Source organism: Epargyreus clarus, unplaced genomic scaffold (assembly GCF_041222505.1).
Source record: "Epargyreus clarus isolate Ecla_fem2 unplaced genomic scaffold, WU_Ecla_fem_2.2 ptg000031l, whole genome shotgun sequence".
NCBI lineage: Eukaryota > Metazoa > Arthropoda > Insecta > Lepidoptera > Hesperiidae > Epargyreus > Epargyreus clarus.
This window is the reverse complement of record NW_027332236.1, coordinates 7096367-7121293: the sequence shown is the minus strand read 5'-3', so window position 1 is coordinate 7121293 and position 24927 is coordinate 7096367. Positions and strand designations below refer to the sequence as shown.

Sequence of the window (24927 nt, the reverse complement as noted above, 5' to 3'; positions counted from 1 at the left end):
AAATGGTAATGGATAAAATACAGAAGTTTAATTATGCATAAGTCTAAATAAAAATCGAGCTACTAAAAATGTATATTTATCATTGTCTTATTATACCGAAAGAAATATATATTCATAGTTATTCTGAACAATAAGTTTAATGTACATACTACACATTTAACTTTTACTACTTCATTTTTAATTTACAATAGAGTTTACTTTATAAAATCATATTAAATACATATTTATCAACTTCATCAAAGACTACCGTTAGTTTTAACAAAAAAACGAAAAACTACATTTTAAAATTCAAGTCACGCACAACCCTAATGTTGAGTGGATGGACCCTTGTTCCAGGTTCGATCCCCATTGTGCTGTTTCCCACTTGTTTTTTAATACTCGGCTACGAGGGTAGTTTCTATTATTCCTCATTGTGTTGTCCCGCTGTTTTCGTACGTTGACATCCACTTCTATTGTGGGATTGGTTTCGGGACATGGGGCGTGATGGGACCCGGCGACAGGACATTTCGGATCATTAATGATCTCCCCGGAGATCAAGTACACTTATGCTTAACGTGTATTAAGTTCCTTAGCTTTTGTTGACCATATGACCGCAATGTAGTGAAAATTACTATTAATCTCAAGCTTGAGTCTTCATCTATTTCAGCCCGTTTTTTTATTTCGTCTATAATTTCTTCAACATGTCTTCTAAAGTCTTTTTTAACTTCAGTTTGTGACAGAACTTTAAATTTATCATTAGCCTTACTTTTTCTAAGTCATTTCAAATGTTTTGCATCTTCAGTATGCCACTCTAATAAACTCGACGTAAAACCAAAAAACGAAACCCCAGAACAAATACTTGAACAAGTGTGCATCGAAAAAACCACAATCGGAAATCTATCGACAGTAAGTTGCAACCAATCTCTTGTCGATTCTTCAGAAACAATGGCGCTATTAACAGAGAAGAAATGGCTTATTGTTTATTTATTACTTCCCTCGCCTCGTTGATTATCCGATGCTCTCGAGGGTCTTTGAATCCAAAGCCTGATGTTGTGTTTAAATAATTGTAACTGTTCGTTAGATAAGGCTTTTGTTATGAGAAACAAAGAAGTGAAGAACTGGTCTTACTATGGATTATGACAGCTAATATAAATAGGTCTTTCTGATGGTTTTCACAAACTTATTTCGTTATAGCATTTTTTTTGTATATAATTTGAAAGAAAAAATACAATTAGTATCTTGAAGCAAATTTAAGAACACCGAAACATAAATGTAACATGAAAATAGAATCATGAAAATTCCTGAAAGGTATACTTTGTTGGATATAGCTATGGGTAATAATGGGTATTAAGCATTTCTTTAACCCTTACCAACCCTTACTTCCGGCGGCGGTTGTGGCTTTCATGTCCTTCAAATTATTACATTATGAAACCTTCCCAAATTGCTAGACCTCACTTCCGCCGATCTCTTTTCTTTTCGAAAAAGCGATATAAGAAGAATTTCGTTTGCATTTGGGATGATTTTGTATATTTACCAATTACGGAAACATTTTATTGAATTTAAATGTGTACATATTTTTTTGATAATAGAGTTTTCTTTTTTCATTCATAATTAATTGTAATGCGGTTGTCTCAGCAGTTGAAAAATGTTTTGATAAAAATGAAACAAAGGTTTATTTCAGAGCCAGTTGTTTTAAGTACTATTCTTGAGCTTTATAAAATTACTGCAACAGGAAAACTCTGTGGCGAATTAAAGGGAGAAACTTAGAACAATCACTAAACGAGTTTATAATTAAAAACTAGTTAAACAATTCGCGCCTTGCGTACGCCCTAACCGCGTTCCAAGTTTCAAATGAGACGCATTTTTAATTAAACCCCACCGGAAGCCGCCATGTTGCCGCGCATCCGCCGCCGCCATCTTGTGGCGACCGTTTGACAAATTGGAACGCCAGAGTGACGCGCAATTTTCCCTCCTATTGTTCGCTTTTCCCGCACAACAAAATGAAAAGTCGCGCGCTATTCCTATTTATTTATTTCTCTTTTTTCGGTAAATGTTACGGTTCACCCGCTGCGGAGTATTGCGAAATGTTTTGTATTTTTGCGGGTGTTCATTTCTCACTATTGAGTTTTGTTTTCGATTTTGACAGCGCACTGTCGGCAGAGAATTACATTGTAATTTACTTACTATTGGAATATAAAGAGTTGGTCTGCTTTTTGTGTTATCAAAAGCTATTTAAGCTTGCGTACTATGCGATTATTTTTAACTTTACTCGTCCAATTTTTCTCTGATACAAACGTCGTAATTTCACCTTTGTCTACATTAACACGTGTACCACAGTTGATATGTATGATTGACTTATTTAAACTGATTTCTTTGTGAACTTCAAAAATACCCGATTCCTTTTCAAATGATTTCAGTTTGACATATTTATTTTGCGAGCATTTGCGTCAGAGACGTGTGGGTGAACGTGAAATGGCATTTACTATTGATAAGCAAATGCAATCTTTTCACGAATAATCTGTAGCTATATTAAAAGATAAAAGCTGTTTATTCCTAATCTACCGATTTCTTCATTAATTTTAATTATTATAGTATCGATAAGCGAACAGGTTTATTGTCAACATAATAATATTCACTATCAGTAATTAAATTTACAAGTATAAGGATATCTTTATTTAGGGCCGTTGCTAAGAACTTAGATAGTATTTTGGATTATTTTTGTACATGATATTATATTATATAGCCGTGATTGTCCTGACTATACATGATATATGTTTAGTTACAAGTATCTTGTATGACTTCGGAAGATACAACAATGGTAGAACCAATTTGAATTTCCGGATCACACGTCCGTTCCAATCGTCATCAAATTGGGAGCAATATCGAAAAAGACGAACAAATCGTTACAAGCTAGACAGTAGGCACAAGCACAATTCGAACTAGTTGCCGTCTACACGACCCGCCTCATTAAAGCGGGCGGCGAGATCAAAGAGTCCGAAATACGCGCGCCGCAGACCTATGAGATCGTAGAGCAGTTTTGGCGTTCAATAAAATGAAAATAGACGAAGATATAGGCGCTGAAATTGCTGTGTAGACGAATTAGGCTATTCTTAAAGTTGAAACGATCAATGATGGTGGAATAGTGGCGCATAAAATGGTTTTGAGGCAATAACTTTACGTGACCAAAGAAAACAGTTTAAAGTGACTTTTTAAGAAAAACAAATTATGTTTGGTAGTCAACGTAACATAACATATCTTTATACGTAGTTTTCTAAACACTTAATTCCAAAAACCTTGTTTGAAGTATTAAACATTTTTGTGTAGTGTCATTCATGCATCCTGACTTCTCCTCGCTCAAATACGTTTATGACAAAAACAAAAAACTTGATTCTAAATTAGTTTACGATTTACCGTCTAACGATTCTGTGAATTTCTTAGCACGAACCACTAGTTCCACAAAACGGAATGGTCTTGAAAGAACAGATTTATGAGAGCGTCGACGTGTGCATAGCCCGTGTTTTATTATCATATCACCATTTTGAGGTGAGCAAAATGGATGAGCTAAGTGATATTTTGCATTTGGTATTTGGTTATTAGGGAGAATTAATTTCGGCTTTCCACACTGGAGTCTTTGCCCGAATGAAATCCTATGGCATTTCAAATTTAATCATAACATCAAAGGCGTCTAAAAACTCTAGCCTAAAAACTCATATTCGACGTAAACCTTTCATTTTAAAAAGGCATTTGCCCACCAGTGGGATATTAATGGCTTAATAATGATGATTCATAGAAGCGTTTAGTTTTATTCATTACAAATAATAAAAAGGATTCTCTAAATAGGATATTTACTATGAATATCCGAAGCATATCATAAATGAGATCCAATAGAAATACTATTTCCATTCTCATTACTGGAATCGACCGTAAATGAATAACAACTTTAAAAATAATTACCCATCCAATCCACGTTGAAACGCTTCATATTAAAGTATCTCATCAAACATAATCTAGCCATTAGTTCCTCAAAACATCATTTCATAGCACCCAACGCACAAATTACCACTGAATATTTATAGAAAGTATTTCGAAGCTTAATTTATCGGTAGTAACTCCGATATAAAAACTGTTTCCCATTTAACCAGTTTAGAGAGATCAAGTTTTCCTATAGCCATTAGGTTCGACGGCTGTAAATTCCTGCGCTCTTTCATATACATAATATATGACGTATCCACAATGTTAAATGCTGTACCAGGGATTGATTGGACCTAATTGGGTCGTTATGTGGAAGAATAATGATCAATTAGTAAATTAAACGATCCAAGATCGAAACGGGGGATGCTATCGTTTTAATTTTTTATTCCCGTTTGTCATGGCATTTAATAATATCGGGCTAATAGTGAGTCCTTGAGGGACCCCTAATTTTTATCAGGTACAAAATATCGTACTATTATATTATCTTCTATTGTTAAGTGCCCGTGTAATGCACTTAAGTAATTAGTGTTTATTTGCTAATCTCATATTAATGTGAAAATAGATATGCGTAAGTATTAACGTTGTAAATTCTAATCAATAGCTTTAATCAAAGTAAAATCTACGATAATCCCTGAACATAATTCACTTAGCGCTTGCTAATAAGGAGTGATAACTACTCATTATTCCTAAAGTGTTTAACGACTTTACTGTGGCCCATCAACTCTGCCTTTCCTATAAAATTAATGTTGAATAGTTTAATCTAAAAAAAGCTTCCCAGTTTCGGTTTTTATTATGCCTCCATAAAAGCTAAGAGCTCGTAACCGTGCTTCGTTGATGCGACTTTGTTCTCATCTGACGTTTTTAACTTTTTAAGTCTGTTCGAAACTTGAAACTGGGACGTTCGGGCTATTTGTAATTTTAATAGTCATAAATCTAGATCCTGTTTGGAATGGGCATACATAATGGTAACACGTCAATTTTTCCTCGCGACTTTTTTGTTTGTCCGCGCATTCCACCAAAATGCGAAACGATTTTATTTCTCAGGACTCCTTTTCCGTGCCTATTGTATGGTCACTTTTGTGTCGGTTAATTGTTGGAAATGAAACACAAGCAAAACACGATTTTACTCTTGGCATTCCTTTATGTTTGTTATCATAGCGAAATCGCAGTTTCTGTGATGGAATGAAAAGCAGAGTTGAATGCTAATATGTAATACGTAAAACCGGTCGGTTTTGTCCTCACATTTTATTTTTACAAATCGTTTCAGCGTCTTTTGTAAATATATCATTCGTTAAAATTCATTCTGCGCTGTGTGGTGTACTGCCATCAATTTCAGACTTTGACGTTTTTATGCATATTTAAAAATTTGCTTTGAAGAGTTCCACAGTAGATTTATAGTACATATAGGACATACGGTTATGTTGTACGCTAATTAATTTATTTATGCATCCTCATTTGGCACACAAAACAATTTTGTGTAATTAAGTTTTAAACCTCTCGTATGTATAAGTGATTAATATTTTATATATTTTTTTCTATAAACATAATTATAAATTTACTTTGAAATAGTGCTGAGCTGAATATGTGAAGTTTTTTCAACCCATACTACTCACCTAATTTAACCCAACACTTGTGATCTGTATATCACCAACATTATTACAAATTATTTTGGAGTATCGTACTAAAGTGTTATTTAAAGATTGACCCATTAGTGTTGTATTGTTGGCCACAGCTGTAAGAAATTTGAAGAGTTAAGGTTATGGCTGTCTGATACATAAAAGGTACTCTGTTCAATTCTCTAAATGTTGAAATCAGGTTTTTGTTTCGTTTTTGTTAGCCACAGGTGTGTCGCCCCTCCCGAGTACTATGATGAAATGCCTCGTATAAGTATATTTTCCTTACGTCACACTCATGAAATCAGAATATATCAGACACCCAAAGTACCATCACGTCTACATACCATACCATACTTCAATTTTATAACAAAGCAATAATGCAGAATTATTTGGAATTCGAACCCCACACCTCATGCATGAGCCCAAATACATAGCACAATTTAATTTCCTTCCGATCTAAGGGCCTGTGTGTCACAATTTATTAATTTAAGAATGTCCTATGATTTTTAAAACGCGACACGATTTGGCAGTGGTGAGTGACCGTCTATATTTTTACTCTTTCTAACAATCTCGTTCATAATAAATTCTGGTGGGCAGCGCAGTGAAATTTTTGATTTACGATTTTCTTTATCATCATATCTAATAATAACAATGATTGACTGGACGTAAGCCCTCGGGAAATTTATTTATGCTCTTAAATTAAAAATTGTTAAATGGTGTCTAGCTTTTATTAAAAATACCTTTACTTTTTATATATACATTTTTTTATTTTTATATCTAAAATTTAATGTAAATTTATAAAAGAAGAAATGTCTTCATAAAGATATATCATATATCTTTGTCACACATATATCTTTTTGTAACCAGCCTAGTAGAACAGTTTTAACCAAAATTATGTTGTATATGGGTTGCGTCTTTCGACTAATTTTCTCGAAAAACATTACTCTCCGCTGTCGAGTAAAAAACGATTGTGATATGTGCCTTACCGCACTTTTAGCGCCAATTAAAACCAATTCGTTTTGTAATCTTATTTACGATTACTTTGTCTTTTTCCAATAATTCCATAACATGTGTTTCAATTTATAAAACATGCCATAAACATAATATGACCATTTAAATATATCTTATCAATTTAACTATGGATAAAACCTTAAAACATTATCCATTATTGTAGCACTGATAAAAAAATCATTACAGATATGTAAGATCTGTGTCTACTAATGTATAGATAATACATTTTGTTTATATTTTATTATATTAATAAAATTAAGTGTACATAGCGCCATTGTGATTCTCTTCTATGGGTCGCTGGAAACTTGCAAAAATACAAAAATCAAAACACAATCTACCAATCAATAACAGATAAAGTCGTAATTTAGTTTTCAGCATGATAGAAGAACCTTCAAATTGTTGTACATCTATACCAAGATTCCCCGTGTCCGTGGATACACTCAAAAACTACTTTAAAAACACCCAGAAGCAAAGCACTTTATTAAGATTATGAAATATTTAAATTTAATACGTGAATTATTATCAATTTTGAAATTATAGCCAAACTCAAGAATTATATTTATTTGTATACAGACAGAGATATTAGATGTCCCTCGGTTCGTTCGTCAGATCGTGTTGACATTCTAACTTGTCAAATAGCGCCGCGTGTCAAGTTTACTCTAAATTCTTGTAGAACGCATCGACTTTCCTTGTTTCATTTCGTATCGAAAATATGTCTTGTCCTAAAACAGATGTTCTCCTATTTGTCACGTGACTTAAGGCGTCCCGTGTCAAATCTTATGTCTTATTGTCATACGAATTTGTTTTGTCAAGTACGCAACGCGTGTTAATTGTAAGTACTCGACATTCTTAAAAATTACACATTTAATACAAAAATCGGAAATATTAAAGAAGCATATTAAAGTGTTTGAATTAGACGTATTGCCTTCCCAATTGTCACGTGACTCAGTGTCGCCGCGTCAGGCCGTGTTGACATACTAACTTGTCAAACGCCCGCGCGTCATGTTTACTCTAAATTGTTGTAGATTGCACCGACTATCCTACTTGTTTCGTGTCAGAAATACGTATGAATTTTTATAGTAAATTTATGTTCTATTGTTCTAAAATAAATATTCTTCTATTTGTCACGTGTCTTACAGTGTTGTTACGTCAGGTTGTATTGACATGCGAATTTATCAAATACGCACCGCGAGTCAAATCTAAAACTTAGCATTACTTAAAGTTACCTCAGATTACACCGATTATACCAATCTTTTCATACATAACTCGTGTTGGAATTAAACCAGTTTTTGCGATGTAATTTCAAATTAGACGTATTGTCACGTGACTCAGTGTAGCGGCGTCAGGCCCTGTTGCCATACTAACTTGTCAAACATACGCGCGTCATGTTTACTCTAAATTGTCGTAGATTGCATCGACTTTACTATATGTTTTATGAAAAGTATATTTAAATTTTCTGTAAGTATTTTAATCACTATAATTAAAGCATATAACAGTGATTATAGTGATGATGAAGAAATATAGAATTGTGTATCTCTAGCGGTATAGTATTGCTGTAATTTCTTTTAAAGTCAGATAATTTTCTTATAGTTGTCTGTATTAGTCTTAGCAGAAATGCATGGTCGATTTCAAATAAGATTCATTTACTATACGAAATCTTGAATCTATGAGTCTTCTATCAGTTCAGAAAGGATGAGACACGAAGAAAATCTATGGAATAGTTTATTGTAAAGTTATGAAAATCTCGAATAATATCTGTACCTTCAGAATTTTTGAAGAATTGAAATTAAATCCTTGTCTGTAGCGTACATACTAAATTAAAAGCACTACTGCGTAACGCAAATTCAACCCTGGATTACCCCCATCTTTCCGTAATTTTAAGCTGGGCAAACAGAAATTAACATAAACGCATTGTATATTCGACATTCGAGTTCAAACTTAAATAAATAGTAGCTCCGAAACACAGCCGTGACGCAATTTGTAACACCCCTTATAGGGGAGGGACTTCAAAGGGCTCGCCGACAAAGCGCTAAATAAGATGAAAAAAATAGAAAACGACAATGGACAGGGAAATCGGGGCCTTTCGAATTTTCCCGTTTCTCTTTTAGTTTTTCGCGCGAGTATTACGTTCTATTTGCGCCCAGTGTGCCTCGTAGGCTGTGCCTCATACTAGGGTTGGAACTTGCCTCACTAGTTATTCTTAGAATTTATCATTATAAGCGACGTTACCCAATGGTAGAATAATACAGGGTGTGTTTTTTCAAAATTAATCCTTTCAATTTTGGACTAGAGAAAGAGAGAAAACTTTTCGTTTTTATCAAAATCGGCCTTGTTCTTCTAGCATTTAATGTTACTTCCTATAGTTTCGGATTTAACCAGGAATATAGAAGGCCCCCTAGAAAAAATCACCCTGTATATCCCATTTTGGTACTGAAAAGTGGCAACCCTACACACGCCTGCGCCTCGTAGTTTGTGTTCTTTTGACGCACGATTTAATAAAGGCTGAAGTGATTTTTCCGAATTCTTCCGGGATCAAATCGCTGAACGGAAAATCGCGTTCGCCAAGTAATATTTCACTGCTCCTTTCATATTTGTTTTGGAAATCAAAATTGCGTTACCAGAAACGTAATCGCGAAGTCACAGAGAGAGAGACAGAGAGACAAACAAATTTTGCAAGAAAACTTCGTAACTTGGGTTTTGCTTATTTATTGAAGTGAAAACTTCTTTAGCGGCATTGTGCACTTCTTGTGATGTATAAAAATGGTAGACTCGCGTCAGGATCACGAAAATTCGTAAGACGGCTAGGAAACTGTAAAAGTCAAGATGTCATCCGACGTCAGTATAGAAAATATGTATATGTCAATGCGTCTCAGTTTCAGTTTCAATGTAGCTTTAAAACCTTATATGTAAAGGTTTGCTTATTATAACAAACCATTATAATTGGACTACTTATATCTGGTTGTTGTTTATACATAACATTATTCGTAAATTAATAACCAATCTCGCCGATAATAGTAAAGAACCTCATCGAAAAGCTTATCCTCTTCAGTCAATAAATGTATTGAATAATAAAGTTTAATTAGGTGCAGTAAAATGGTAATGCGATTAGCGAGTATCGACACATTTGAATATATAATCAGTATTCTGTAGACGCGGTGTCTGTGCGTTGAGAGATCATATCTCTGACTACGATGTGGAATATAAAATTTGTTTCATTTACACGAGGTGGTAGGGTTGTCGATTTTTGGGAAGTGACACCTTTTTTTAAATAAAAAAATGAAAGGATTAAATTTTTTGATAATTATTTTCAAAACTGATTTGATACGTCTTTATGTTTTTCATAAAATTATTGTTAAAATTTTATTTTTACTTTAGTATAGTAATATAGTTATTGTGATTTATCTTCAGTTTGTATTTAGCTGTATGATAAATAATTGTCATTATTAAATCGAAAATTTACTAAGAGACGCTATGTTTCACTTACAAATACACAAATAGTATTCTATATATCTTAGCTGGGACCCTTTTTATATCCCACTATTGGGCTCAGGTCCCCACAACTGAGGAAAGCTTAATCCAACTCCAAAACATTGCTCCAATACAAATACATTGAAAGCATATTTTAAATAACAGGTGCGGTTGACAACCCTAATTATAGGTGTCACAATTGTATGGCGACAGAATAAAATATCGGTACGTATTTTAATACAAAGATTTCTCTCCAATATTTGCGGTCACCGTTTTAATTTCGAGCTTGTTAAAATTGCGTTGGTTTAAAATTTTCATGCTATATTTATATGTGATAATATTATTTCAGTCTAATGGATATAACGCTTTATTTATTTTATTTTGGGAATATTGAACGTGAATATTTTAATTCAGGTGCTCAGGGATTTTTCTGCACTGAAGAATCGGATTCGATTCCGAACGAAACTTTTGGAGATAAGTTCGTGTAAGAAAATCTTTATTACTTGATTAGAATTAGTAGGTTGGAAAGAAAAAATACCTTAAGTTAGATTTTTTGTAAATGTTTTCGGCATGAGCTGGAGTTTTACTGTCTTACTTATTTAACAGTATTATTAAAAACATAAATTCAAAATTTAAATGTCTCTCAGACTAAGATACAACCCGGAACTCATGCATAACAGATCGCTAAAGTGATGACTACACCACAAGTCATTATCTCATAAGAGATATATTTATTTATTTATAATTTCGTCATCATCATAACAACAGATATTTTTTTGCTGATACTTATTGATTAACTTCAGTTACCAAAAAAAAAATTCTCAATATTTCTATGATTATGATCTAATTTCAACCGAGCACAAATCTAGTAACTATTATACTTGCTAACCCGGCAAACTTTGTACCGCCTCAAAATCTATTTATCAAATATATTTCATATAAAATATACCCTATGTTACTCGTGGATAATGTAGCTTTCGAATGGTGAAAGAATTTTTAAAATCGGTCCAGGTGTTTTTGAGCCTATTCATTACAATCAAACATACAAAGTTTTCCTCTTTATAATATTAGTATAGATAGAAGTAGATACAAAAACCTTGTAGTTAAACTTCAAAACATACTACAACGAGCTAACCACGAACACCTATCACCACAATATGTTGTATCGAGTGTCATTATATGAGGATTAGGACGTTATCATCGTGTTATCAATTAATCCGGCGTACTGCGTCATACGACACACGTCCGCCAAGTGCTAGGTGTTTAATGGAAATTAATATAACTTCGTCAGGTTGAAGTTATATTTATCATCATCATCATCATAACAGTAATGGGACTGTCCCACTGCTGGGCACGGGTCTCATCTCAGAATGATTAACCATAGTCCACCGCGCTGGTCAAATGTGTAGTGGTAGATTTCATATACCTTTGAAACCTTTTTTTTTATAGTTAAGTTATATTATTTCTATTAAAGTATTTGAAGGTGGTAGAACCCTTTGTGTTTCGACTCCGGCGGCAACCGTCAAACATGGCTGCCTAATAACAGCAGTGAGCGCTACTGTGTTCTGGTTTGAAGGATGTGGTAAGGGAAATATATTTTTCCGATGAGTTCCAGCTTAGTCTTCAGGCAAAACATTAGATAGATTGATTATTAATAATGGACAGTACTCAGGAGAGTGATCAGCTTCAGATAGTAGGTACCTTTATCTCCATGGAGTTGGTAATAGATGTCCATGGGAGGCAGTGACCAGTTACCATCAGGTGGATTTCATGTCTACCATAACACCATCTTCAAACCAGAACGCACTTATTACGGCCTTATAAAGCATATCGATAATTTGTGAGACTGGACTCAAGACCTTCCCTAGTCCGTCGACCGGTCTTTTTGATAAAATAAACTAAATAGGAGTTTTTACAAAGATTACTTCTAAAAGCCGTAAATAGACTTTCATGTGATAGAAATCGATTGCGAAATAGATAAGTGGTTGGTGCGTTATTTATAGATTTACTCCTTACTTTTCTAGTCTTCGAATACGCACATTAAACATTCTGATTTAGTCGAGATATTATAAATCTTAAGCTATTTTATCATTAGTCTTTATTTTCAATATAAACGTGTTGAATTGCAATATGCAGAATACTTTCTATGTTATTGGTATTTTACTAAAGGTGGTCGTTTGTGGCGTATTGTTCTTCCGGATTCCGGTTCCGGATTCAATCTGTGAAGGCATCTGAAAGATGAATGTAGATATTTGATCTGAGTATAAGAGCTTGACATCGACGGCACTTACTGAAAACACTGTAGATAAACACTGAAAATCTTTGTGTGTGAAGAAAAACTGTTTGAAAAAAATCTTATTACATCCAAAATCCTTTAATTCTACAAGTTACGTCAACATTGGCTAACCGTCAGGTTAAAAGATCACAAAAGTCCACGAAATAATGTTACCCACTTTCCAAGAAATCAGTTTAGAAATCAGGTGCTTAATCATGCCAGTCTAATGCCACATTTCAATATTGGACCTTAGTAGCATATATAAATCTTCGCAATTATCAAATTCTCAACCTCGTCTCATCTGCATAAACGCACACACGTCTAAATAGAACGTACGCACGCGCGGCGGCAAGATCAAAGAGAACTCGACCCCTTTGTACATGCCGCCGGCGCGTGCCGTCTTTTTCTTTTACCACGCTCCCTACATCTCGATACTCGGGTGCGAAAGAGATGGATATAAATCGGATTGTATAGCTTCCAATGTGAATATTTCACCTCGTTATCGAGTCTTGTTTGTGTTAGATAGTGCAAGGAGCTGATTGAATTAATTTTGTCGATGTCGATGTTTCACTTTTAATGGCTATGTTTTATGTCGTTTCGCATAATTTAGTTCTAATTAAACTAAAATAGAATGTGGGAATGTGCGAATTTAATACGCAGATGAAAGCGAAATAATATTTTGTTGAGACGTGTTGACAGGTTTACAGGTAATATATTTGAAAGTCACTTACGTGGATATTAAAGTTTATGTAAACGGTAGATGTAGTAAAGGACATTTATTTTAACGTTCAATGTTATTAAGTCGTTTTATTTGTACGTACGACATTTTTACATAACATATATTTGAATTCGTTTGTGATACTGGCGTTTTAATTACTTTTTTATATATTTTTTAAATACAATGTCATAATGTTCTGCATTAATCTGTCTTAACGAATTACTAATTATGGTATATACCAGGTTTTTGGGGTTGAAAAATACCCTAGGTGCATTTTTCTACCGAGCGAAATCATGATAATTAATGGGTTAAATGTATTCGATATATTACGTGTAGAGTGTCTTCAGTTTTAAACAATATTTTATGCCAAAATTCAGTTTAAAATTTATCAAACAAAAAAAATGTTAGGTAATATTGTTGTTTACGTTATGTTGTTTACTTTTGATTCTTGAAAAGTACAATCATTTTGAAGTTTGAACAATGACAGATTCGTAACGTTTTAACCTCAATTTCTTTAGCTAGTTATTCAAAAGCACAATTAATAAAAATAAGTAAATAAAATCTAGATCTATCGACATGTGTCTCTCCCACCACTAAACACGGTAGAGCACGGCTCCCGGCGCAAGACAGGAATCTGCCGATACCGATGTCGGTAATTAAAATAGACTTATTGCGCAGACTTAGTACGTATACGGTAAACCTGGTCCATGGGTTCCTTCACGCTCCATTTGGTTCAAACAACTGGATGCGTAGATCTCAAAGAAAACGGTTCCGCAAAGTATATAAATGGTTCTATATCTAAGTACTTGTTATCAAAATAAGTATTTTTTATAATAACTTATAGTAAATTATTGTAGTATATATAAATCAATACATACACAATAATCTAACCTATATAGTTAGTAAGTTATTGCAACTTTTTGGGGTCATAAAGTACCCCAGGTGTAATTTGCTACCGAGCGAAATTATAATGATTAACGGGTTAAGGTTGTTCGATATATTACGTGTAGAACGTCGTCAGTCTTAAACAATAACTTATTCCCAAATTCAGTTAATAACCCTTCCTTAGCAGTTGCGTAAAAAAAGGTTTTAAATTTATGAACATACACACACATACGAGTATGTAACTTCTTACGCTAATTACTTCAGCTGAAGTTAATCAAAAATACCTATAATAGAATAGAAGAAGGAACTTATGTGAAATAAATTTCTATAAACATTGCCCTTTTTATTCCACATTATTTTTTATCATTATTCCATTCCGACCACGAAAAAATCCAAGGCTTTTGTAAAATATAACTGGGTAAAGGAAACAAGCTTGTTAAGTTGGATAATTCCGTGCAATCGTCCCGGTATAAAGAGAATACTGGCATTAACCGGTATTAACCCTGAAATGACAGGGCGCGGTCTCTACGGCCCCCGTTAATATTTTACAGGGAAATGACGTCGTCTACCCGCGCCTCGGCATTAGTTTTTCCTTTTGATGTTCGCTCGTGTCTACTGGCAATATCATTTTGTTTATTTCCATTTAAACAGGGTGGGTTCGATTGGCGAATGGAATTGACAGTTGTGTTTTAAAGAAGTAAAATGATTGAGGTAAAGTCGTTGTTATGTAACCACAATATAATTTTATAGGCTCATACTCGTCCATATTATGTAGATAATCTAGTACTGCAATTATGACGCGATATGAACACATATGATTTAGGTTATTAGATAATTTATAATTAACAATAATCCTTCAACAACTTTAGAAGAAATATTAAAATCTAATATTTTTAACAGTAAACTTGTTAGCAAAAGGTAACATGCCCATTTAACCCTATTAGCTTTATTTTACCCTATCACAACGAATACAGAAACAAAAATCACTTAACCTAACATAGACCCAGACCCTATTACAGAAAATGTAAAATTATTTTTACGTTTCAAATTTAATGAGATATTGTGCCCGAAGCTCGTACATGTCGTAATATGTATAATACTTAACGTAATACTTGTAATGCGCAGTTTTGTCGAAGGTCGTAGGGACCCCACGCCTGCGGGTGGATTCGCGTTAAACAATTCATACATTTATATTTCCTTTGAAGTGGCGCCCGAGGCCACCCGTCAACTGCCGGGTTAACCCTCCACCTGTTTATTACACGTTGGAAATTGGGAGTTGTTATATCGCTTATTTAAAAACAAGCTAAGTATAGATGTATTTTAATTTGGAATCAGTTTGCGGAATGAGTTGTTTTTTGCATATCAATCATGAGTGATTTTTTTGTTGTACGAAACGACAGGATTGATTTGTGATTAAAGTATGCACAACGCATACTTTAATCACAAATTAATCCTTTTGAACATTATTTTAGTATTTTTATAATTAACTAAATTCTTGAATCAATTATTAGAACAAACTTTTCAGTAAAAGGAGTTATTTGGTTTTCTGCGATCTTATAAAATAGATGCTGATACTTTTTATTTTCAAGATTTGTTACAATAATAAATGCAACAAAAACATTATAATAATTAAAGTAATATAAAAAATAGAATGAAATAGGATGCTGATAGTCATAATTATTTGTGTGATATAAGTAGGTATAATATGTTGATGCCTACAACGTTTGCTGAACCAGCAAAGATATTTATATACAGTTCTATTCGGCTCTAAATTACATTAGGTAGCTATATAAATATTCTTAGGAGAGACATCAGTTCGGTTGTATAACTACGATTTGATAACGAAACACACAATTTCAACTTACTTTTTGTTAACCCGTCTTTTTCCACCGTTTAACCCAAACCTAATAGCCAGTTTGAGCGTCCACTATTAACCCTTTGACGTGTCGTTGGCTTTAATTACCCCCTTTTGTTTATTAAACGGTGTCTCCGCGACACTAAAACGCATGCTGCCGTTCCCACAGGATTATTCTGTAATATTGCTGATGGGATATTTCGGTCTATTTTTTTGTAATAGTTTGTGTACATTAGCAATTTCGGGTTAAACTAGCGAATTCATTGGAATTATTTTATTTGCGTTGGTATGTTTTTGTAAATTTAATAATAAAAATAAAATTTATTTTATTAAAAATAAATGTAGAATTTAGAATTTAGTTACGATTTTATTATATTGGTAGATTTACATAAATAACGATTTACATAAATAAGCAACATTATTTCGTACGTTATCCTCGTATCGCAGTACTTATAAAAACAAACTTTAAACCATTGCGAATTTTCGCAGTTTTCCCGAGGTTAGCGGGTAAACACGAGCCTATTTCCAAAAAGGTTTTCAAATAGTTTTTGTACTCTTTCAAGGAAAATCCTTGTAATGACGAACTAGCAGAGATGCAACGAGCACAAAAGAATAATTACTCTAGCTCTTTTAAACCGAAGCCAAATCCTAGTGCATTTAGAAGATAAAGGAGCGCCCTAATTCTGCTTCATAAATTGAATAGCGTTGAAGGTATCTTGGTGAAACGAAAGGCATGGGCTTATGGGATTGAAAACACGCTTTTTATTCACTAAATAGCGGTTACTAGTTTCCTGGATTTGCGGACTATACACTAGTGTTCAAAATGGGTTTGACGAATAAGATTCCTATTTATAACATTAAGTAGTACTCGTACTTAAACGAGCATGTAGTTTACCGCGGCAAAGTGGTCGCTGTCGCCCATGGATTGTTATGAAGCAGAGGATAGCAGCTAACTTACATATGAGGCCATCTAAGTCTTCAGAAATGGTAACTCATCTTTCATCATGAGGCTTGAGGTAGAAACCTTGTTTTATATGGAGTTCGTTACAATTTTCTTAAATAAAAAATAAACATGTTAAGTATAAGTAATCCATATATATTTTATGAAATGATACCAGAATAATATTTCCAAGTAATTCTAACGTTACCCGAAGACATCCAATCATCTATGATTAGTGTCTCCGATTAGTGCCATTGTAAAATTAACCGTTTTGCCCCCACTCACTCTGTTATTAAACACAATTGCCCCTTTCTACCCGAACAATTGAGCTGTTTTATAAATGATTAACTAGGTCTATTACTAGGTTTTTACGGACACAAATTGATAGAAAGACAATGTGTCATTTAGTTATTTTCATATTCTCTTTTATGTGGAAGTGACATGGCAGTTTATGAAATGTTAAGTGGTTGTTAAACTCCAATCAGCTTGGACCTTAAAGGGTTTAATATTTTTGTATGGACCTGGTTTACAAATTTTGCTATTTTGAAAATAAAAGATGTGTTTCGGCAGTCAGAGCCAAAAAAATCTATTTATCTATCAATTTAGTGCCTTAGTGATTACTATGGAAAAGGTAAAGTGATGAAATGTTGTTGGTTATACTTTATAAGAGATATTTCTGAGACAATCTGACAATAATCTCAGCAGACGCGTCATTTCATTCTATTTTTCTTGCTTTAACCATTATCAATATATCTATCAATATTATGTGTAATATATAACATAATACAACACTAGAATAGATGTATTTTCTACATTATATATGTAATATTGATTTTAAATCCTTAAGGTATTTTCAAAAGTATCTAAAATCGATCAATCCACTTGACCAGCGTGGCGGATCATTCTCTTAACCCTTTAAATTTCAAGTTGAGATTTTCATAACATTTCGACAGTAATGGGTTAATATTATATCCTCGATTTTAATATTTAAAAAATACGATTAAGTTATTATGTACCTATGTTTCAATAAAATAAAGCAGTTTCTCTGTTCTGTTTCAGTTTGACATGTGGGAGGTAGGGTAACTATTAAACTTAATTAAAATTAGTTAGTTATTGACTGTAGTGGCGGATGTGATGTTGGACTATCGTTTTTTCTTTATAATTTCCTCTGCAACGATCATTCTTAAAAAATTCAAAAAGCTAAAAATATATTTTCCATTGAGTTTTATATAATTATATGAAATATTTTTCAATACAATCATTGGATAACTGAACATACAGGACATACAGGACATCACCATATTACTTTTAATTGATTGCCAAGTCGTCAACAATTTTTCAGAAAATTGTTTTAAAATTCAGTTCATACAAAATGAACAATATTAACTATGGTATTGTCACTATACAAAACTTATCGGTGTTCTGTAGCACTACCATGAGTTGGCATAGAAACGCCACTATAGAAATGGTAAATAGAAAACTATTGTCATTTTACTAGTGAATAACATAACTACTATCGTTACGGTATTTCTTGACAACGTCTGTCAAATTAATGACTCATGGGACCGAATTTCTATGGCAGTAGATCATAATGACATTCGCTAGCGATTTGATTTCGATAGGTTTTTTACGTATCGAGTTACGCCACTACGGATTTTAGTTCTACGAGTAACCACCAGAGGCGCTGTACAATTTTTCATACATTTATTTTACGCAGTCGCTAGCGAGTAATACTTTTGTAAACTCATGGTAGTACTACTGTACTACTCTACTAAACTATAGCAGTAGTTTGAAATTAAACTCTCACATTGTTCGGTCCGTGGTTCGAATCCCAGTATCCTCTGTTATTTTAAAGTTATCTGCATATTATCAATTAATTATCACTTACTTTAACAGTGAAAAAAATCTTCATGAAGCCTACATGCATGCCTATAAAAACTTTTAAATAGATTTGTGAGCTTTACCAATCCTTACTTAGCCATCGTTATAGACTACATCCCAGTCCAGACTATGCCCAGCAGTGGGACAATAAAGGCTTGATCAAGATGATGATGAACTTTTGGAGGCCAAACAATGAACATGCTTCACAGGGGTTCTTGCGAGATGAATAAAGACGATCAGTAGCACTACCATGAGTTTACAAAAGTATTACTCGCTAGCGACTGCGTAAAATAAATGTATGAAAAATTGTACAGCGCGTCTGGTGGTTACTCGTAGAACTAAAATCCGTAGTGGCGTAACTCGATACGTAAAAAACCTATCGAAATCAAATCGCTAGCGAATGTCATTATGATCTATTGCCATACAAATTCGGTCCCATGAGTCATTAATTTGACAGACGTTGTCAAGAAATACCGTAACGATAGTAGTTATGTTATTCACTAGCAAAATGACAATAGTTTTCTATTTACAATTTCTATAGTGGCGTTTCTATGCCAACTCATGGTAGTGCTACTGGAGGAAAAGTGTCATTCGTCACTTATTACCAAATGGTAATATGTTGTTCTGAAATAAATGTCAGACTTCAATCAATTCGAGATGTCTCCCAATGAAGTGTGTTTTAAGTTTTTATATGAAAATCTTGGTAATTTGAACTCTATATTTAAGCTCTTTGGAGATGAATAATGCTCCATTGCAATTACACAGAAATATTTTCGTATCTCACAAAAAACTGCAAACGTAAGATGCAATCGTGATCACGAAATTCGGGACGTAAATAGCTATCACACCCACAACGGATGTACCACGACCCACGAGCGAGATGGCCTTATCCACTCATCTCACGCCAGAAAGGGACAGACGTCACGTATTCCAACAACGAACTTTGTGCCGAGGTGGGTCGTATTAGGTAAATTTGATACAAGGTGTACCTAATACCGGTATAGTCAGATATCTAGTCCAAGTACCTGTTCCTATATTGTGATAAATATTATGAAATTAGATATACTAAGCACATATAACTGATACTAGTACAAAGAAATACTAGACCCAAATACCTATTCCTATTATTAATGAATTACATTAATCCGCCTTGCTGGTCTAATAAGTACTGACTTGTAGACTTCACATACTTTTTTTACAAATCTCTAAGGCATGTACGGTTCCTCACGATATTCTATTTCATTATTAAAGCTCGTGATAAGTAATTTTTAATCGAGAATGGAATCTAATGACGCTCAATTCTAAGCCTAGTACATACCTGTTACACATATCTTTTCCACATACCCTTCATCACAACCCATCACTCATACCTACCATTCCCAGTGAACTAGGTAATCATGACCTAATAAAATACCTGTTCCCCATACCTGTTACGCATATAACGTCTCATCGCGACTCATCACTCATACATTCCCGACATAAACGACACAGCGACAGAAAGAAATGTGTGACGAAGAATTTTTACGATTAGCTGGAGAGACAATCGCAGACGGATTTAATTTTAAACGTCCCACCCTTTATGCCATTATGTCCTTTATGCTATGAGGCGTAAAGGATTTTTTGGTATGTCAATATTTCGCGTTAGTGATCCGAGGCTCGCGCGATATGGCGCTGAAATTCGACGCATGCGCAGCTTAAGGCGTTGTCCACTATGAGCGATATCGATAGATTTTATCGCCACTGTTACTATGATAATATTTGTAGATGCATATCTATGTAATTTTTCCACTCGAATTAAAATGTAACGTACTTCTTGACAAAAAGGAATATTATAATCAGTATCACTTTATTACTTTGTATAACAATTACTTTTAATATGTATGAAATCATATGGAAGTTTGACTATCTAAATATACGTACAAGAGACGTCGTCGTCTAACTTAGTCCTCAGGGGTAGCAAAGCATCTTTTGGCGATCTAGATAAGATTTATCTGGGGTTGATTACTATGTCCCGCCGTTGTATGGGCGGCGGTGACACTTGCCATCAAAAAATCTTAGTGTGAAAAATCCACAGTCTTAGTATATTATATAGTGGATATGAGCTTAAAAGTACAGAGAGAAAGCTCAATAAAAGCACAAAGCTCGACACCCTGACCTGGTACCCACATTAGCGAGGTAACGGGAGCGTTTTGTCAAATTAGTCTTGTTAGTCACTGCGATATTCTAAATAGCCGCATGTCTTTGTGTTAGTTCTCATTGATTACTTTAGATATGTTTAAAGTATACGCTAGGGTTAAAATAAAGGCCTTTGCTAAAAATATCTATCAATAATTTACGTAATATTTTTCTGTATTTGTCATTTTGTACATTACTCTAGTTGGGTTATTTTTTTAAATTTGAAATTTAATAATATCCATATAGACAAAGATTTTTATTTAAAAGATTTGTATTTTATTTAAATGTTATATAAAATTTATTCCGTAATAAAATATTAGTTATTTTAAAATTAGGCTGAATTGTTACTAATATTCATTTGCAAAAATAAAACAAGATTTTCAAAAAACCTTTTTTACAGAACAAACAATTAACCTTTTCTTACAATAAAGACTGTATTTGTCACAAAGCGTCCTACCAGTAATAATGTCGTTGAAAACAGCTGACACCGAAATTAATGTTAGCGCTAATTATAATTTATGCGCACTGGGGTGTACATTTGAGACGATGAGTAAGCACTTAAGAATAATTATTATTAGGATTGAGGCTCATTTTTCACTAATTTGCAATTAAGCAACGTGTTTGAAACTGACTGTTTAGAGTAAGTAGTTAAAACGGTTGACTTACATGTAAGGTGACCATCTGCGGCCCATGGACAGTTGTAATGAAAGAGTATTTTTTTTTTCTAATCTGAAATCAAGCAATAGTGATTGGTTACTTATAGTGGTTAGAGAAATCGGCTGGCTTACGTATGAGGTGACTATCTACTATCTATGCATGGACAGTAAATGCTATAACCAACTGTGGAACAGGAGTTCTAACCTAAAGCCTATAATAAGTCGTCACATATGTAAGTCAGCCGACATCAACACGCCTGCACTGAAAACGGAAAAACGCTTGCCACTAAAAATGGTATCTCCTCAGTTGTACCATTTTGGATTATCATTTTTCGGTTCTAAATAAAGCAAAATCCAAGTTTTTAGAATATCCCTTGAAAGTTCAACCCAGTATGCCACATCTATTCCTGCATGAGATCGGCCACCGATACGTCACTACTCTTGAAAACGCCTGGCTGGAAAAATAGCTGGAACGCCTTGGAAAATTATGTCGCCCTTACCACGCCCTTCAAATCAGAACACAGTACCGCTTAACACTGCTGTTATTAGCCAGAAATAGGCGTGGCGGTGGTGCCGCCGGGGTAGAACCTCTAAGGGTCCTACCACCTTCAATAGATTAGTGCAGTAAAGCAAAACCCAAGTATTAGAATATCCCTTGAAATTTTCAACCCAGTATGCCACATCTAATTATAATCCGCTGGTAAATGACTCAGTACTGAATGGATTGAGATTGATCGCATAGTTAGTCGTGTTCAGTCGTTTTGTGAGACATTCGTGGCCTGTGTACGGTATTTGCTAATTTTGCTGAAGTCAAACCAAAAAGAGTATGACACCGTCGCCGGTTCAGTTGGTTTTGTGTCTGTAGAAATAATATTAGACTGGATAACTATAGTAGACTATAGAATGTATTTTTTATGTGAGTAGCAGACGAGCATACAGTCCACCTGATGGTAAGTGGTGACTGTCGCCCATGGACATCTGTTATCAACCACTGATAGGATTAATATTCCTACCCGAGGTCTGCCGCAGATGCGTCGCTACCCCTGAGGACTAAGCTGGAACGCCTCGGAAAAGTATGTCGCCCTTACTAAACCGGAACACAGCAGCGGTTAACACTGCTGTTATTATACAAATAATATTAGACTGGATGAGTGTAGTTTGTTTTTGGTCGGTAATGGGCCAGCGTGGTGGAGCATGCTCCAGTTGTGGAAGATATTAGAACTAATGATTAGATAGGTTACCACCGTCACATTTATTTACGTCATAAAGCAGTTCTTGCATTTCGGTGGACTGGTGACTTACCTATATATAGAGGACTGTCCTAATTTTCAGGATTGGAAACCCGTCTCTGATAGACTTCAGGTCGAATCCTTGTTCTATATGGAGTTGGTTACTGATGCCGTTATGGCATGCAGTCCACCAGATGATGAGCGCTGCATGGACCACTCATCATCAGGTGGACGGATGGTCGCACTGGCCAAGTGCGTTTTGGTAGTCTTCACATGCATTCTGGAATACATTTAAAGATCTCTCAAGTATGCAGGTTTCCTGACGATGTTTTCCTTCACCGTTTAAACAAGTGATACCTAATTAATTTCTAATACGCACATAACTTATAAAAATCAGGCGTGCGTGCCTGGGATACGAAACTCGAACCCCTCGATCATACCAATAGGCTATCACTACTAGAATTAAGGGTTACTTTATAAAAATACATAAGATAAAAACATACTCCCGTAAAACCTCCGCATTTCCTCCAATAACGCGGCACATAACAAAAACCTCCCGGCCGTAGCGATGTGGTCTATTCCAATTTCACGTCACAAACATAATTGGCGTGCCCTTCACCGTCATGCCACGTGGATGTAGGTGTACTGGATACGGCAACAAAACAAAAAAAAATATTTGAAAAAAAATCTATAAAAAAATGTATATGCCGTAAGAAGTAAGCAGTAGTGATGGCCAAGTGGTGGAAAATCGGTTTCTCAATCGCGGAGTCAGAGGCTCAAAGCCCACTCATGTTTGGTTTTGAATAGTTAGGAGCCTGTAAAAAAATAATTATTATTTGTTTCAGGTAGGAATATCTAATCCTATCTGGGGTTGATTACAGATGTCCATGGGCGGCAGTAGGCAGTCGCGACCTCAGTTGCGACCAGAAGTGAGACATAAAAAGGATTGCAGCCATTATACGTAATCATAATTAAATTGCTACTATCTGGAAGGAATAAGCAATAAATAATAATTATTATCATTATTAGTAATATGAACATTTATACAACAAACATTTACTTGTATTCTGAATAGAATTTCGAATAGCAAAGCTATATCAACCTGTCATTTCCATTCGCCTTAACCCCGTGTCCAATACATACATACACCGGCACAGCCGCCTCGGAAAAAGGTCAACAACCCAGCCTCCCTCTCCCCAATATTCGTAGAATTTGAATATTGTACAACCCTCGAGTATTTAAGGATTAGGCTTTCTCGGAAACCATCAGCGAATTTTTCAACTTATGGAAAAATCTATTGAAATCGTTTCAATTTCATGATTTTTTAACTTCCTTTCCAAATAAATTTCATTTTCAGTGACTACATATTTATTTTAAATTACAATTTTAATATAAAGACGATGTTTCTTTGTTCTCTGTTGAAATGCATTCGGATAAAAGGAAATATGAGACGTGAATGTAAGGGTGTCTTTCCGATTTCCTCGTTATAAAGTTCCGGCGTCGCTGCATCCGGCTCGAAGGACCAATAAGTCCTTCGGGCTTGCGCAAATGTAATAATAGATCCGGAAATATTTTCCTTCGAGATTTCTTTTCAAATACTCAGGTATTGTAATGATATGAATTACGTCATGCATACTATGTATCGTTCAGATGTACATTTCGTTTATATGTATATTTGAAAAGGAAATCTGTCATCAGGTACATTTAGAAATGACGACCTTTAACAACTTTTTACTAGGCTAATTAATACAACGGAATTAGGCATGTAGTACAATAATTATGCAAGGTCAACTCTTCAGTGTGACTTTGTTCCGTATAAAAAGACTGCAACATCTAGATAGCGACTCCCAAGGTCGCTCCGTGCCTGTCTAAACGCACACTAAGACAGATTGCCTCCCAACCCACACCATCGCACAACACGTGTACGATCGCCCCTACACATGGTCGCCATAGCAACGCAGCATCCTACTTCCACGCCCACAACCCCGGGGGCGAACTCTCAAGATATTACGCCCTACTTCGTTCGCATTGGTGAACCGAAGGGGTGTAGGTTGTGCGCTAGTGTGAGTCCGTTCAGACCCGCTCCGATCCACTGAAATTCTATTTCGAAGTGAAATTTCGCTACATCGAAGACGACCGTAATTCCAAACTCGAAGTACGAGAAAAATATAAATTAAAAAATTGCATAATAAAGGTACGCGAAGGTAGTCAGCGAACGCTAACCGAGCCCTTGACTTCATTCGCAACATTCAGCCGGCCGCTCGTTA

General features: G+C 34.7%; 1 protein-coding gene across 8 annotated transcripts in view; it reads left to right on the top strand.

Moving 5' to 3' along the window:
- The window catches only part of pan (transcription factor pangolin), a 192467-nt gene that overhangs the window by 141795 nt on the left and 25745 nt on the right, over window positions 1-24927 (top strand). For 4 of the 8 annotated variants that reach the window (XM_073089949.1, XM_073089948.1, XM_073089952.1 and 1 more), the window contains exon 5: window positions 17779-17793. The exons of the other annotated variants lie outside the window; for them this stretch is intronic. In XM_073089949.1, coding sequence (XP_072946050.1) covers window positions 17779-17793 — 15 coding nt within the window. The remainder of the gene's footprint in view (window positions 1-17778; window positions 17794-24927) is intronic. 8 annotated transcript variants of the gene reach the window in all.